Below are 15,574 nucleotides of genomic sequence, written 5' to 3' on the forward strand. Positions count from 1 at the left end.
AACGTCTCGTGTGGAAACACCGCAAACTAATTGTTTCCCCTTTAAAGCCCGTCGGAGCCGGTTGGTTTATGCGCTGAACAACCGGAAACCAACGTGTTGGCCTTCAAAGTAAGAGCACGTTGATTTAGTTTTGGCCATAAAACAAAACAAGTCATCTCCAGATAAAGGACGTTAAAATGTATGTTATATATTTACGATAATATTCTTGTTTATTTTAAAGGGTTTTTAAAAAAAAAAAAAAAAAAAAGAAATCGCTCTGATTATATCTTCCTTATTTTACACATTTATTTTTTTTCACTGCTTCCTCGTATAGCTAAAGTTGCATAGTGTTGACTAAACCTTTTGTCGACATGAAATTTAACTAAACTCATAATGCCAAATATTATAGACAGTCATTAGACTTCGTTATGTTTGACGTTAACGCTGAAAAGCAAAACGTTTTAATAAAATCAGCGCAGACTAAACTGCGACCCTTCATGTTTAAGTTTTGATCGCCGTTCGTTTTTAATTTAATTTAACGAGAAAACTCACGAAAAGCAAACGACAGCAGCTGCTTTGCTGTAAATATATTAATTGTTAATGTTACCGATCTTTTAAAAAATAATTTCGAGCTTCCAAAATTTAAAAAAAAATGCGACTCCGGTGGGACTCGAACCCACAACCTTTGAATGCCTGCATCTTTGCCTAGAAGTCCAATGCGCTATCCATTGCGCCACGGAGCCACCTGTTGCACATAATCATCGATTAACAATAAGAATATAGCAACCGGACGTCTTTAAACGTAATCAGGCGTTCGTAACTTAAAAAGAAACATTAATACGTTTAGAAACCTGTTGCCTCAGTCGTTCAGTGTAAAAAGGTAAAAAAAAATTAAAATTAAAAAAATGTTTGCAGGAAGAATTTGTATATCAAACTCTTAATGGCAAATTATTTATCTTAATGGTGATGTTTGGTGGTGATTTTTGAGCTTCACTTACAAAATCATTCCAGTAGGTGGCGACATAAGGAATAAACACACGTGCTGTAAAATGTTAGGTTAGGTTAGGCTAGGTTAGGTTAGGTTAGGTTAGGTTAGGTAGTTACTTTATTAATCCCCGAGGGGATCCAGCATTATTATTGTTACTATACAAGGCTATGTGATATATTTAAGATCAAATTGGAGAAATTCATGATGTAGTTCAAAATTAACATGTTCAAAAATAACATAGGGTTGGAGTTACTAATTAATTAACTAACCCCATCCGTAAAGATCAAGGGAAGACAACATAAACCAAGCACTGATCTGTACTTAGGAAGTATTTTCAAAATAGATTAAAATAAAAGCAATTACTTTTTTTTTTTTTTAGGGGGGGTTTTATCAAGTGCGTATAAAGCTACGTCTTTTTTTTTTTTCTTTTTTTTTACCATTGGCATTCAAATAAGTAAACAACAACAACAACAACAACAACAACAACAAAAAGGTCCGCAGTTACGTCTATGTTTATTTATTCTGTCCATTAAACTCTATAATATGAAACTTTGCACTCGCATCCGGTTTTTTTCAGCGGACGACGAGATTCTGGAAGTGAACGGAAGATATCTCTCTTGACTGCAAGCGTGTCTTGGACACATCCTGCCGTGAGCGGAAGTGTCTGGGATCCTGCTCGACCCGTCGCTTTGAAGCAGTTCGTTTGCAAAGGGAGACATCCATCTCTTCCCCCCCCCCCCCAAAAAAAAAAAAAAAAAAAAAACACCGTCAACGCCGACCGGACTCCGTTCAACGTCGCCCGTGCACCATTTATAACGTGGGGTTTATCGGCGCAGGACATGCTCGATCAGGTGACTTTTTTTTTTTTTTAATTAATTTATTTATTTTTTTACTACATGTGTAATTACCATCAAAACCGACGGGAAGATGGCCGCTAAATAAATAATAAAAAAAAAAAAGAAAACGCGGATCTTTCTGTTTTTCTGATGAATATTGTGGTTCTAGGTCTGCGCAATCGGAGTGAACGCCTGCCCGGACGCAGGAGAGGATTAAGTTACTGCTGCTGGCGGCGGATTATTTTATTGGCCTCCTCCTGTCACGCCCGATTCTTTGGTGATCCTTTTTTTTTTTTTCCAATTAAGAGAGGTCGCTCCAAAACCAGGTATGCCGTTATTGCTCGAAAACAAAAACAACCTTTTTTTGTTGTTGTTGTTGTTGTTTTGTGTGCAGTTTCCGTGAATTGCCTCATTGTGGGTTTAACTACGCACTAATGCGCGTCCTTTGTTGCTCGTTTACTCTTTGCAGTTACTGCCTCTGCACGTCTTATTGTGAGCAGACAACAATAGAAACCCAGAAAGAAATGGTTTATAAAAAAAATAATAATAATAATAATAATAGGATGAAGTTTATAAACGGCGGCGCACTATTTGGCAACACCGAAATACCGATGGAGGTTTGAGGGGTTCTGCAACACGCAGCGATTGGAGCGCTTTTTCTTTTTTTTTTTTATCCTGCAGACTGCAAGCCTTCATACCTGCTAGTGTTTAATTTGCTTTTGACAACTGTTGTGCTTTATGGCATATAGAGTTACTGGCTCTCCTATGGCTGCCCCGACCCCTCCATCCTCCCCCCCTCCCCATCCCCGTGTTTTGGTCTCAGGCGGATCATGCCCTTTTGTCCACTGGAGCCTGAACTGTACTTTTCATGGGCAGACTCCCACTATGAAAGAATTTGCTGTTTTGACAGACCCTCCCAACCCCCAACTCCTTTTTTTTTTTTTTCTTTCTCTCTCTCACTGACAGTCTAAACATGTTGAGGAGTCACTGAATACACTGTAAAATAGTGGATTGTACTATTATTTTAATTGGCACACTTAATTATTAAGCCATCATTTCTGCATCATTTATGTTTAAAAAAAAAAAAAAAAAAAATCTATAATTGCCAGGCTCGAGATTGAGAAAATACAATTTAATTTTCAACTAATGCTTATTTTCAGTGTCACAGGAAAGTTCAAAATCGCCATCGCAGTTTTCCAAAGCCAGAGATGACGTCATAAACTGGCTTTGTATTGATCAACCTAACGTTTAAAGAAGATAAAGGCCACAGATGAAATCAAAAATAATTCATTTCAATTATTTTAAACCAAGAAAACCAGCTTCCTGTCACATTCAAGAATTTTTAAAAGGCTTTTGCTCGATACTTTATCAAAACAATTGATTAAATATCAAAATTGTTTACTCTTCTGATAGTCCAATGATCATTTTTTTCATTCTTCAATCGTCCTCATCCAGTCGCTTTTGCCCATTTCAAGTTTTTAGGGCTCAAAAGTGTCCCTTTGCTTTCTTGTTTTCTGTCTTAACCGATTCATTTCCCCACAGATATGTCTTTCCGGCGAGGTGTGGTCAGGCAGAGCAAATTCCGGCACGTCTTCGCCCAGGCGTGGAAAGCCGAGCACTGCATTGACGACGTCAGAGTGTCCCGGGTCACGTGGGACAGTCCCCTCTGTGCAGTCAACCCGAAATTCATCGCCGTTATCATCGAAGCCGGTGGAGGAGGGTGCTTCCTCATCGTCCCGATCAGCAAGGTTCGGCCTCCTGCGTCACGTTGGGCCTCAGACGGACAGCGGATCAATACTTTTAAAGCCTCGATCTTCTTTCCCTGTCTGCCAGTCACTCTGCTGAAAGCTGTGTGTCGGCGACTCTTGGACGCCTCGCTGCGTATCCGACTAATGGACAAAAGTCAGATGACTCTAAACTTTTGCTTTTCTCCCGCAGAGTGGCAGAATCGACCAGTCCTGTCCCACAGTCTGCGGTCACGCAGCTCCAGTGCTGGACATCCAGTGGTCTCCTCACGATGACAACATCATTGCAAGTGCCTCAGAGGACTGCACGGTCAAGGTACGTCGACATAACAGCCCGTTTATCAGCTCTCGGTGTCATGTTTAAAGCGCGGGTTACCCTGACAGCAGGTGTTCGAGCAAAGTCTCTTTTAACGCGTACCGTGAATTATTCGTCACTTAAAGGGCGAAATTCCCCGGCGACGCTTCTTGAAGAGCTGTCTTTGGGATGTCGCTGCTGTTTTGGAGGCGTTTAGTTTCATTCGGAGCAAATGAGCAGAAATGTTCAGGGAACCAAGAACGTGTTGATGTGAACCTTCACTTACTCTCGGATAGTTGTTTTATTTGTCAGCCGGTTCGACCTCACCAGCTCCTCGTGAGGTCTTAAAAAAAAAAAGGACCTCATGAAGAGCTACAGCGGCAAATTTACGGGAAACTACTATAGGTTGATTTTCATCCCTATAAAGGGATTTGAGATGTTGATCTGACTGCTGCACCTCACGTCTAGCGTATTTTGTTGGAAGGTGTGGCAGATCCCAGACGGAGGGCTGACGAGTCCAATGACTGAGCCCATCGTGACACTTGAGGGACACAGTAAAAGAGTGGGAATCCTGGCGTGGCATCCAACTGCCTTCAACATCCTCCTCACTGCAGGTAAGATCTTTTGTCGTATCCATGCACCCCATATCAATTGCAAGAACCGCCCGGACTGCCTCGTACTGCTTGAAATATGACTGGATGTCTCTGGAAAGGACGCTGCTTTCTTAATGCGATCTGTGACGGCCGTGCTCGGAGGCTTTATGCCCAATAATATACTCGCGCACTCATGACCGCGAATTTCTTTCTTTTTTTTTTTCTAATTTGACACGGACGTTCATTTGGACTCGAGGACGAACTGATTCGAATTTGGCGGTCGAAGATCATCGTGACCCTAAAAAAAACAAAGTTGTGGCCGTAACTCAAGAATTCATACACTAAATGTGACAAAAATTTCACGCGAATGTCTAACGGGATGAAATGATGGCATTTCATACCCAGAAGGTCAAAGGTCAGCTTTACTTCGAGGCAGTAGAGGTTCGTTGGTTCTCCCGTAGTTTCTCATGTAGAATATAATGTGTCGTATATTACCTGCATGTATGATATGAGTCTGGACGGTTGACTGGATGATAGAGGGCACGCAGCCACGAGGTCCAGTTTAACCCGCACACTGTAAAGAGCCTGGTTTCTGAATGTTACTGCGCTATTGTGGATTACGTTGTTTTACATACATTTACATATATTTACATAAAACGTTGATCTAAAAGAAAGGTGTGTACCGGCAGACCTTGTGAAATAAGTCATGTGTAGTATTTTACATTACCCGGAGAAAAGTGGCACGCGGTGCACCCATCCGAAAGTTGAAGAACAGCTCTTATCCTGCTGTGTTGGTGTTCAGTGATAGCCAGTTCAAATACTGTTGCATAATACAAGCAAGGAATAGGATCCCCCCCCCCCCCCCCAACTTTAAAGGAGAATGTGATTAACCTGAAAAATAATTACACTTTGCTGCAAAGCTGCCAGATTTGGATTCATTTGAAAATGTGTCCAACGCTATAACAAACAGAAGTGCATTAAGAAGTACACAAAGTCCCCCCGCCTCCCCCTCCACAATAGACTACAGCTGTGAATCTTAACAGCACTAACTGCATGAAACGGCCCGCGTAAACCACAAGCTATGTAAACAACAGCCATGATATGGCCTTAAACTTGGAGCGACACACGGACAAATGGACTGACAGCGACGTCCAGGCTTTATTGAACCTATATGCTACGAAGGAAACGCAACACGGTTTCAAATAATCAAGAAGAAATCTAAAAAAAATCTTCTTCGCATAACGAAGCAGTGCCGAGAGAAAATCCCCCCAAAAAAACTGAAGCGGGACAAGAAAGCCGAAGACTACAATAGCCAAAAAGCGGGTCAGGCTGTAAAAACCAGCCCGTGGTTTGGCACACTGGACACAATTTTGGGCCGCGTGCCGGTAATGTGCGGACAAAAGATTCTGCAGTCGGCTTAGCTTACATCACCTCTACTTTATTCTGGTGGTTATATTTGCAGCGTGGAACCCATGTGGATCTAGGACGTGGATCTGGGGGACGGTTCCTCTCGGAAAGAACCGTTTGGTCAGAAAACGGCTCCAGTTCCTGTTTATCAGGGTGGCCGTCTTTACACGATTTGCATTCATGCGCACGACAATATGCAACTCCATCGTTTGCACTTTTTAAGACAAAGCTTTGCAATCGAACACTATTCTCTCCTTTACACTAATGCGCATCTTTTATTGTGTCCTGCGGTGCCTCGTTTTTAACGGCCTCGCTGCTTTCGGGCTTTCAGCAGCAGCACGGTCGACCTCCCCGTGTCTTTTGCTCTCTCTTTTGGGCCGACAACACCTCATCGGCTGTTGTGTCTCCCTCTTTCAAGGTTGCGACAATGTGATTTGTGTGTGGAACGTGGGCACGGGGGAGCTCGTGTACCAGCTCGGTGACGCCCACCCAGACCTGATCTACAGCGTCTGCTGGAACAAGGATGGCAGCGCCGTCTGCACGGTCTGCAAGGACAAGGCCCTGCGCGTCGTGGACCCACGAAGAGGCACCGTCCTCAAGGTTGTTTCACATTTTATACGATGCGCGCAGACGTGTACGAAAGGGGGATATCGGTCCTGCGCACCCTAACGGGAATGAATCCTCATTACTGTTGTATCGCATTCGTTCTTTACCAGCCTGTAATTGTTGTCGTAGGTCAGAGAGAAGGTCCACGATGGTACCAGGCCGATGAGAGCCGTGTTCCTCCCTGATGGAAAAATCCTGACCACGGGCTTCAGCCGAATGAGTGAGAGACAGCTGGCTTTGTGGGATACAGTAAGTCTCTTATGTAGAAAATATCCTGAGGAATTACATCCACACTGGAAGGTCGCAACCAAGTCCAATGTTCAGACTCACGCCAGGAGGTAGTGAGTGTTTTATTTCAGCAGGCTGAATGTAAGGTGAATGAACGCTGGATATGTGTGTCGAGTTTCATGCGAGTGAGCTGGACTTTGCGTCACAGATCAGCAGTTCATTTTCTAAACTGTAACCGCAATGGTTCACTAACTTTAACTTTACCACAGTTGTGAGTCGTGGAAACGTCCATTCGGCGTTTTGCAGAATTGTCTCATATATTCGCTCATTATATGGTTGAACGGACATTTGTGAGTGGTTACGATGAAAATCAATTTGCCTTGCAGAAAGATCTGTCGGAGCCGATGGCCATACAAGAAATGGACACAAGCAATGGAGTTCTTCAACCCTATTACGACACTGACACAAACATGGTCTACCTCTGTGGAAAGGTGAGGCCTCAGAGCGATACGGCACATTCAGCTTGAAATATACAGCATCGCTTCACATCGTCACTGTGATTTGTATTTGATCTTTTTTTAAATCTTCGGACTTTCAGGGGGACTGCACCATCCGATATTTTGAAGTGACAGACGAATCCCCGTACGTTCACTTCCTCAGCTTATACAGCAGCAAGGAGCCTCAGAGAGGTGCCGGCTTTCTCAGTAAAAGAGGTGTGGATGTCAACAAGTGTGAAATCGCCAGGTGAGTACAGCTCTGTATGTTTGGTAATGTTCTCCTTAACACACCTAAACGTTTTCTAATTGTCAACCAAACTCACCAAAAACAATCCAATGAATTGATCCTGGTGACACGTGTCGACTGTGTAGCCAAAGCTATATACTTTTTTTTTTTTTTTTTTTTAAGAGTAGATTTCTTGAACTGCACCGCTGCTTCAAAATACTCCCTAAATGTGTATTATTTTTGCCACGGAAAACAGTCCCCAAACAAATTCACTTTTTACTCCTGTTTGAGTTAAGTTGTCTGAAACTCCAGTTCTCCAGCTGTTTTGGAAATTAACGAAAGGCCCGTGTCCACCGAAGCGTATTTCCCTGAACGCAGTGTGTTTTATAGATGGTTTGTCAATTGGAGCACCGCGTTCTTTCAAATGAAACGTGAAGAGGTTTTGTTTTTTTTGCTTCTGCAGATATTCGGTATCATAGCAACCAAAGCATTACAGCTGAAAAAATACTTAGAAGCGCTGGGGGGGGATTTTCAGCTGGAAAAAAAAACAACTATTCAGTAGACACGCTGCCTAAGACTTTTAAGTCAATGAAACTGTCCAGTATATATATATATAGAATTAGCTCTGAATTCTCCGTGAACACGATTGCTATATTTTCTGGATCATCCGTAGGTTCTATAAACTGCACGAAAGGAAGGTGGAACCCATTTCCATGACTGTACCCCGAAAGGTAAGCCAGAAACAGCCTTTCAAAGTGTAGCTTATGAACAGTTTTTTTTTGTTGTTGTTTTTTTTAAAGATAACCATCTTGTATGACTCATTCAACTAGTAATTGCAAGCTCTCTGCACACCCTGCAAGCTCTATAAATAACAATAACACCCCACCTCCACCTCCACCTCGCCTCTCCAGTCAGACCTGTTCCAGGGCGACCTTTACCCAGACACAGCCGGCTTGGAGCCGGCTCTGCTGGCTGACGAATGGATCGCTGGACAGGATGCGCCGCCACTGTTGGTCTCCCTGAGCGGCGGGTACTCGGCTCCTCCGTCCAAACACAGAGACAACCTCCGGAGCAAGCCCAAGCTCGTCTCTCAGGACTCTGGCAGCGGGGGGGCCGCCCCACCCTCGGCGGGGAGCGCGGCAGCTCCCGCTCCTACGCCCACCTCCGCCGCCAGGGAGACGGAGGAGGAGACGCCGCAACCTCGGGTAGCCGCGAGGGAGACGGACGGAAACGCCGAGAGGCCAAAGAGAGAGGTGGGTTCTCCAAAAATATATCGACCTTAGTGAGAATCTTTTAAAATCTGTCGTCTGACTTGCTCTTTCTCTTCTTTCAGGACGAGTTGTTGACCGAGTTGTTGGCGGAAATGAAGGCTCTACGGGCCGTCGTGCTCGCTCAGAGCCAGAGGATCGAGCTGCTGGAGAGGCAGCTGGCTCGGATTGAAGACGGGGATGTATGAGGAAGCGGGAGATTCACTACATTCGGACGCCATTCTTACTAAACCCATAGAACATAGCCTTGCTAGAATCAACAGTACCTTAAAGCTGTGTGAGTGGAAGAATGTAGTGTAGCGACTAGCCGTGAATCGCAGCGGCTTACGACCAGGTCAACCATCGAGAGCGAGGCCGCCGTTTGCTTTTGAGATGGATATCCAGCTTGTGGTTGAGAGTGGGGGCGTCATCTGCATAGAGTGAGATTTACAGTCAAGATCATACTTTGATTTTCACATGAAAGATGTTGTTGCCGCGATTTGGTGGTGCATATCGTGCAGCTTTGAGCTTTGCAAAAATCGCTGCTTTCATTTTGAAGGACTCTGAAAGAGGAACCGCAGCCCGAAATTAATGCAAAAAGTAGCGACAAAAAGCATTAAATCAAAGCCAGTGAAGGTTGACATACTACAGCAGAGCGATTAGGTACCTCCAATACGATGTTTTTTTTTTCCTTCTCTGAAGCACTCACAAATGTAACCATTAGGGCTATTTAATCAGGTAGTTGAAGCTGCTAAACTGTGAGGTCATATCAGACTCCCAACTCATTGTGTGACTCGTGCTTTGTTTTACGACTTCATTAGAGGACGCCGTGTGTCAAGTCAACTGTAGAAAAGTCGTCTGGTACACAAATCATGACCTTGACCGTGAGAATCGTGTGAATGATAGCTAACGAGAAGCTGATGTAGTTGAATATCTACGTGTAGTGTAATTCTGTGTCGTCTTTGCAGTCGATGAAAAGGTTAACACTTGTGATTTTGTACCTCATGTCGTCAGGCCAGAACAGCGGCTATGTAAAGTTTTCTGCAACACCATGTGGCAAAATATTCGTCCACACTATCACTAACGTATACCTGAAATACATGCCTTTTCATTTCTTCTTTCTTTTTCTTTTCTTTTCTTTTTTACATGTGTGGAAAGGCTTCCGTATTTTGTGTCCCCTGAAGAAAAATGGCCGTTGTTCGGTATTTTCCAGAGCAGCAAACACTACACTCTTCACTTCTCCGAAGCAAAATAAACAAGATGCCCCGTAAACATAGGGCCTAATTTGTGCTACAAACGGTGAATATAAAAGCATAACTTGAAATCAGAGTGATGTAACACTATATTTACTCAGCAGAGATATTTGTGTTTGCAGCTGCAAGAAAGAGGAAGTGAGTTAAATGTTCAACATTTTCTACAGTTTGCAATGGAATTTGTATTGATGTTAAAAGATGGAAAGCACTTTTAGATGGGTTTTTTTTTTTCTTTCATTATTTTAGTTTTGTGTTTCTGCCAATACTGTACATTTAGAGGCATTAATCTGTTACTTACAGTCAATTATACTATCACAAGGGTACATTCCACATCAAGATTATCCCTTTATTGCTTTATTTCCTAATGCACTGACCTCTTAACACTGACTGTAAATTCAGTAGAAGGTTAAATGAGACTACATTGTGAAAACTCAATAAACATTAATTCCTACTTTGTATGAAAAGACTCCTTTAAAAAAAAAAAAAAAAAAATTTGCACCAAGAAATCTTCTGATCATGTTCATCTATTTGTGGTATTTGTATTTATTTAAGTGTGTTGACCGTGTGCTATCAATTTATCCAGGTAAATACGTTGTAGATGCACACTCGTAACACTGACTTCACCAACTGGGCAAAATTCCCCTATGCATGGGCTTTTCACCTGTTGTCTGAATTCGTCATTCTTTGTAATCCTCTGACATGAGATTGATTGGAGTCGAGGACAAAAATAAATGACAACGCAGTTTCATGTGACCCATATTAGAAAGCAGAAGTTTCAGTGGTCTGAAAAAACTTAAAACTGAACACACAAATTCTTTCTAATCTGTAGTCGAGAGGGAGAAAGTTCCAACCTTTGAGCCAAAGTTTCAAGGATGAACGGTTTAAGAGCAGATGTGAGCTCAGATTGAGATGGTAGATCACTTTCTCATGCAATCAACACTGTTTTAGAGGACAAAACTCAGTCCTGATGGAAGTCAGTTGGGTGTGACCAGAAGTGAGATGTCCAAGCTGGCAACGATTCAAGATGGCTAAACTGCAGACTATCTTTGATCGAAACGGGAACCAAGTTTTTAAAATAAATTCTGAACAGACATAGGTGATAAATGAAAATAAAACAAGTACATAAGACAATGTGGATAGAAACTAATACGGTAAAATAAGAGAAATAGCTTTTTCTTAAAGGAGAGAAGGAAAGGAAATACTTATAAGGATGAAGTTGTGCAAAAGAAATTGTCAAAAGACAAATTTCTAGCATCTTAAGTGGTCATAAAATGGTGAACCATCACATAGCCCTTTCACAGTGAGAGAATTCTCCATCTGTACATGTATCATGATTGCAGAGCAGAGTTGTGCCATGTAAGATGACTGATTTGATTCAGCGGTCTTTGATGGGTGCATGAGGGGGATGAAGAAGCCTGGCCACCTGAGCGAAAACAGGATGTGGCCGACAAGAGTTTCACATTTAGAAGCCGTGCAGGGCTTGTGAAAACATACATGCTCTTTTGAGAGGTTCGAATCTTATAGCCGTAGCATGTAATATGGTTCAGTTCTTGGGTTGTCTTTTTGTGGGTTCAAGAAGGACAAAACAAAACATGGCTTTCACGTTAAAAAGTGACATTTGTACAATTAAAAATCAAATACATTGATGCTTCATACACTGTATGCAGCTGTATGCTTGCAGGGAAAATATTCAAATACGAGTCTTCCGCTTCCCACTGTACATGTTTCTTATCTGTGCTTTCCACCACACCCTTCAGCTTGTCTTCAATCTCAGATCTCAACCCCCCCTCCTCCTCCTCCCCCCACCCTTCAGCCTCCACCTACCTCAGAGGGCTTCAGCGCACTTTTCTTTGATGCATACATCACCCCCGTTCTCATTTTCTCTCTTTCCCCCTCCACACACATGCCGTCGCACCATTCAAACTCACCCTAAATGTCACAAGTCAGTCACTTGCTAGTCGTTGTTGTCGGGCGGCACAAACTACATCATCGCAAGTTTGGTAAGTTAGTTTTAAAGTTTATTTCCTCCCTTGTTTAAAATTTTCAGTCACTTCCTCACTCAAGCTTTGCTACACATTTTCTAATGTGAATTAGTTATCTGTGTTTCCCTACACTTAGCATGACCTTGATATTTTTCATTTGAACTAAAAGATTTTTTAATTTATTTAAAACGGTACATGTGAAATTGCAGGCATTAATTTACCGGGAAAGTCAGTTACCCTTGTGCATTTCAGCATTTAGTTACACTTCAAGTGCCCTTCCTTTAAGTTTTTTTTACTAGTCATTCTAAGAAACTTGACATCTGATCTCAGTCCTTTCATGGCTCATGCTGTTCAATTCAATTATAATTTTTACAGGAAACCAGCTAAGCTGCAAGCGGTCTGACCGACTTCCTGTTGTTCCAGTGAGCTCAGGCAGCTTATAGTTTGACAAGGCAATACAAACTTCCTGTTGCATCTCCAGCGTGAGTATGCAGCCTATTTTACTATTATGATCCTAATAATATTATCGGCAAGCAATTCTACAGTTACAATATTAATTCTACATGCAAAATTAAGTTGAGTTGATCCTTTTTTATCATGTATTAAGATTATGGTTTAGTTGTATTGTAAAGGCAATGTTGGCATGAAGTGATCTAAAGTTTTAGCTGCAAGGACTGTCGCCTTATTTTCTTTATTCATTTCCTTTTTTCCACCAGATCCTGAATGTAAATTGACCAATGTATCTTCTGATGACAAGATCGCCGCTGCTTTGAAAGTACCAGGAGTTCTGCAACTGAAACACCGAGCCATTTTTGGTATTTTTCTACTGGACGGGAAATATTCGAAGGAGGTAACAGTACATTTCTTAATCAAATCGGACTGAATGGTGTTGAATTTAAAGCTTGATAACACTGAGTTGGACTTCTCGTGCTACCGGAAAGAGTTAAGAGTTGACCTGGTTCAAAAAGCCGACTTCATGTTTGGCGCCTGTGTCAACTTGTTTTTAGGTTGCATTAGTTGAAATTGCAATAGAACAGAAACCTGTAAAATACAGATAAATATATGACATTTACACTTGCATGTATTAACTAATCTCCTTTGCACATATGACATTGTTTTATATGAAAAACCACACCCATGTGGCAGCCATGTCCAGGCTAAAACATGTGGTGAAACACTGTTTTCTAATCCAAGTTGTACACTTTCAAGGAAATAGTTTGACATTTTGGCAAATATTTATTGAATTTTTTTTTTTTTTTTTTACCAAAAGTTAGCTCATGTATTGTATACAGTATGTAGCTGAAGCAGCCAGTTAGCTTTGCCCAGCATAACGACTGAAAACAACGGGCAACGGGTACCGGCAGCTTTAAAACCTGAGTATTAACATGGTATTTATCTCATTAGATGAATTCATACAGAACCCAACATTGCTTTTTTTTGTGTAACAGAGGTTGTGTGACACGCTATTTCTAAGTTGAAAAAGTTTGAACATTCAACACCTCTGGTGGACGTTCCTTCAGTCCCCCAAAACATGTGACATTTGTGTAGTAAAACTGCACATTTTAGAGTGGCAGCAGTGCAATAATGATGCTGCTTAATTCAAATCGTAGATGTGCCCCACCTGTCAGGTGGATCTTAGCAAACATGAAGGAATTAATGTGGATTTTAACAAATTTGTGAACAAAATTTTAGAGAAATTAAAATATAAAAAAAAATAAACTGTGGGCATAGAAGACGTCTCACATATTTTACTTTGATTCATGAAAAATGTGAGCAGATAAACAGTTTTGAGTTTATATTTTTGTTGGGCGTATTTACCTGATGGCAGAATAGGGTCGATTTTCTCCTTTAACTCTGCAAAAAATGTGAATAAATGTATTTCCTAACATCTTAAACTATTCCTTTAAGAAGTACCGCCACAATAACAAAAACTCTGAATCTCTTCTGTCTCCTCACCGCAGGCATGGATGAAAACGTCAAATATAAAACATCCAATTTGATTGTGTGGATCCTTTTGTTCTGCTTAGTAGGCCTCATTGCATTGCTGTTTGTCTTGTACAAGCATCTGAACAAGGAGACTAAAGGGGAGTATACTATCCGGCGCATGGTGTACAAGAAGGGAGGGGTCAGGGACCAGATGAGAGGTACAGCATTATCTGTGGGGACGTGCCTTGGCATCCAGCTGTGGCCTCTCGGTACAGATGAGGACGGAGATGAAATGCAGGAATTCGGGGATGAGGAGGGACAGGTGAACGGTTCCCTTAGCCAGGGGAGTGACACGGAGGGAGAGGATGAGCAGGACGAGGATGAAGATCACGCGGAGGAGCAGTGTGACGCGGCAAAGGAGAAAGGCGACTCTTCAGAAAATTACTCAAGTTTGGAGGGTTCGCAGGCGTCGGAGCGGGCCGGGCTGACGGAGGAGCAGGAGGAGAAGGAGGACGACGTGGAGGAGCAAAGCGGGGAAAGGCAGGAAAAAGTGGGAGAAGACCGAGTTAAAGTGGAAGCAAGCGGAGGGGCTGGGTTGTCGATAGACCTGAAGCAGTTCTCAGGAAGTGCCATCTGGTCTGAAGAAGAGGGAGGTGACTTTAGGGGCAGTGATGTGACAGCATTTTAAAAAAAAGAGAATCAGAAATCATTAGATACTTAGGAAACAGTTGATCGCATATTAGTATCTTAATCGCAACTGTAAGAAGCCATGTAAACCAAGTGTTGTTTTATTTTCCCAAAATGAATGTCAGCCTACAAGTAGTCAGGCAATGTACAAAAAAAAAATACCAGAATCAGCCAATAAAACACCCACCACATGTTTTTAATTCTACCCAGATTGCAAAAAAAAAGAAAAAAGAAAAAGAAAATGGAGGCAATGACCTCATTATCCTCAGTGGTCTGATCTTTATTCCACTTTCTGTTGAGGGATAAAAAGCTGATTGATGAATGAAACTGTTGGACATTTTCAGAAGTACACTTAATTGTATTTTTAATGTTTGTGTAACAATTGTGTAAACTTTAATGGCGTGGACTTGAATATATGCTTCTTTTTTTATTGCTTTTTTTTTTATTGCTTCAAATTAAAAACTGGGGGAAAAAAAACAGACTTTTCTCTGTTTATACTGCTCTTAAAAGTGCAATATGTACGATTTAAGTCCCATCTTATAATACTCTTGTTAAGAGGTGACAGCAAGTCAGTCAGTGCAACTCTGAGCCAAACAGCAAACTACAACATATTAAAACTGCCAGTAACATCATGCAATTAGATACCTTTATAAGATGATGCTTTATAACCAACGTTTGCATTTTCTTACCAGCACAAGGACAAAAACAGCGAGTTTAACATTAAACTTCCTTTACTCACAAACAGCTGTCTCCAGCGATGGAAAGCAACAACGAGGATTTCTCTTGTTTTGCTTCTCCTTTGCCAAAAGTTTCAGTCTGTTTCTTGGGCCCCCTCCTCTGCACCTAAAGACCCACACAGATTACATATCACAAAGGAGGAAGGCATTTCAGCCGGCAGCATCTCACTGTGACCATGCGTGGACGAACCGGGTAAACAAAGTGGTAGATCTGTCTTGAGCTGACTGTTAACCCAAAGACACTGCGCCCGCGCATCTGCAGAGGAAACCTTACTGCACCCCAGGCATGTCAATCAAACCAGACAAGCACTAAGCACAGCAGTCTTTGAGGCTTAATATCCA

At 42.0% G+C, this 15,574-nt stretch overlaps 2 protein-coding genes and 1 non-coding gene across 3 annotated transcripts; 2 read left to right on the top strand and 1 right to left on the bottom strand.

The window, feature by feature from the left end:
• Positions 1-634: 634 nt before the first annotated feature.
• Positions 635-722, bottom strand: trnar-ucu (transfer RNA arginine (anticodon UCU)). The gene is given in 2 exon segments: positions 635-670; positions 686-722. It is a non-coding gene; the product is annotated as a tRNA-Arg (tRNA).
• Positions 723-1,665: 943 nt separating this feature from the next.
• coro1b (coronin, actin binding protein, 1B) lies at positions 1,666-10,351 on the top strand. The gene is made up of 12 exons (XM_069169779.1): positions 1,666-1,818; positions 1,973-2,129; positions 3,346-3,551; positions 3,742-3,864; positions 4,328-4,457; positions 6,262-6,443; positions 6,579-6,698; positions 7,064-7,168; positions 7,276-7,421; positions 8,074-8,131; positions 8,312-8,653; positions 8,734-10,351. Exons 3-12 carry the CDS (start codon positions 3,348-3,350, stop codon positions 8,854-8,856), a joined length of 1,533 nt encoding a protein of 510 aa, XP_069025880.1. The 5' UTR covers positions 1,666-1,818; positions 1,973-2,129; positions 3,346-3,347; the 3' UTR covers positions 8,857-10,351.
• A 75-nt stretch (positions 10,352-10,426) lies between these two features.
• Positions 10,427-14,966, top strand: LOC138210557 (dentin matrix acidic phosphoprotein 1). Its single transcript, XM_069169780.1, has 4 exons — positions 10,427-11,900; positions 12,258-12,364; positions 12,599-12,732; positions 13,844-14,966. Exon 4 carries the CDS (start codon positions 13,846-13,848, stop codon positions 14,494-14,496), a length of 651 nt encoding a protein of 216 aa, XP_069025881.1. The 5' UTR covers positions 10,427-11,900; positions 12,258-12,364; positions 12,599-12,732; positions 13,844-13,845; the 3' UTR covers positions 14,497-14,966.
• The last annotated feature ends 608 nt before the right edge of the window (positions 14,967-15,574 follow it).

The sequence above is a fragment of the Embiotoca jacksoni genome, unplaced genomic scaffold, assembly GCF_022577435.1.
Source record: "Embiotoca jacksoni isolate LCO1_2020_lvr unplaced genomic scaffold, fEmbJac1.0.p SCAF_47, whole genome shotgun sequence".
In the NCBI taxonomy this organism is placed as follows: domain Eukaryota; kingdom Metazoa; phylum Chordata; class Actinopteri; family Embiotocidae; genus Embiotoca; species Embiotoca jacksoni.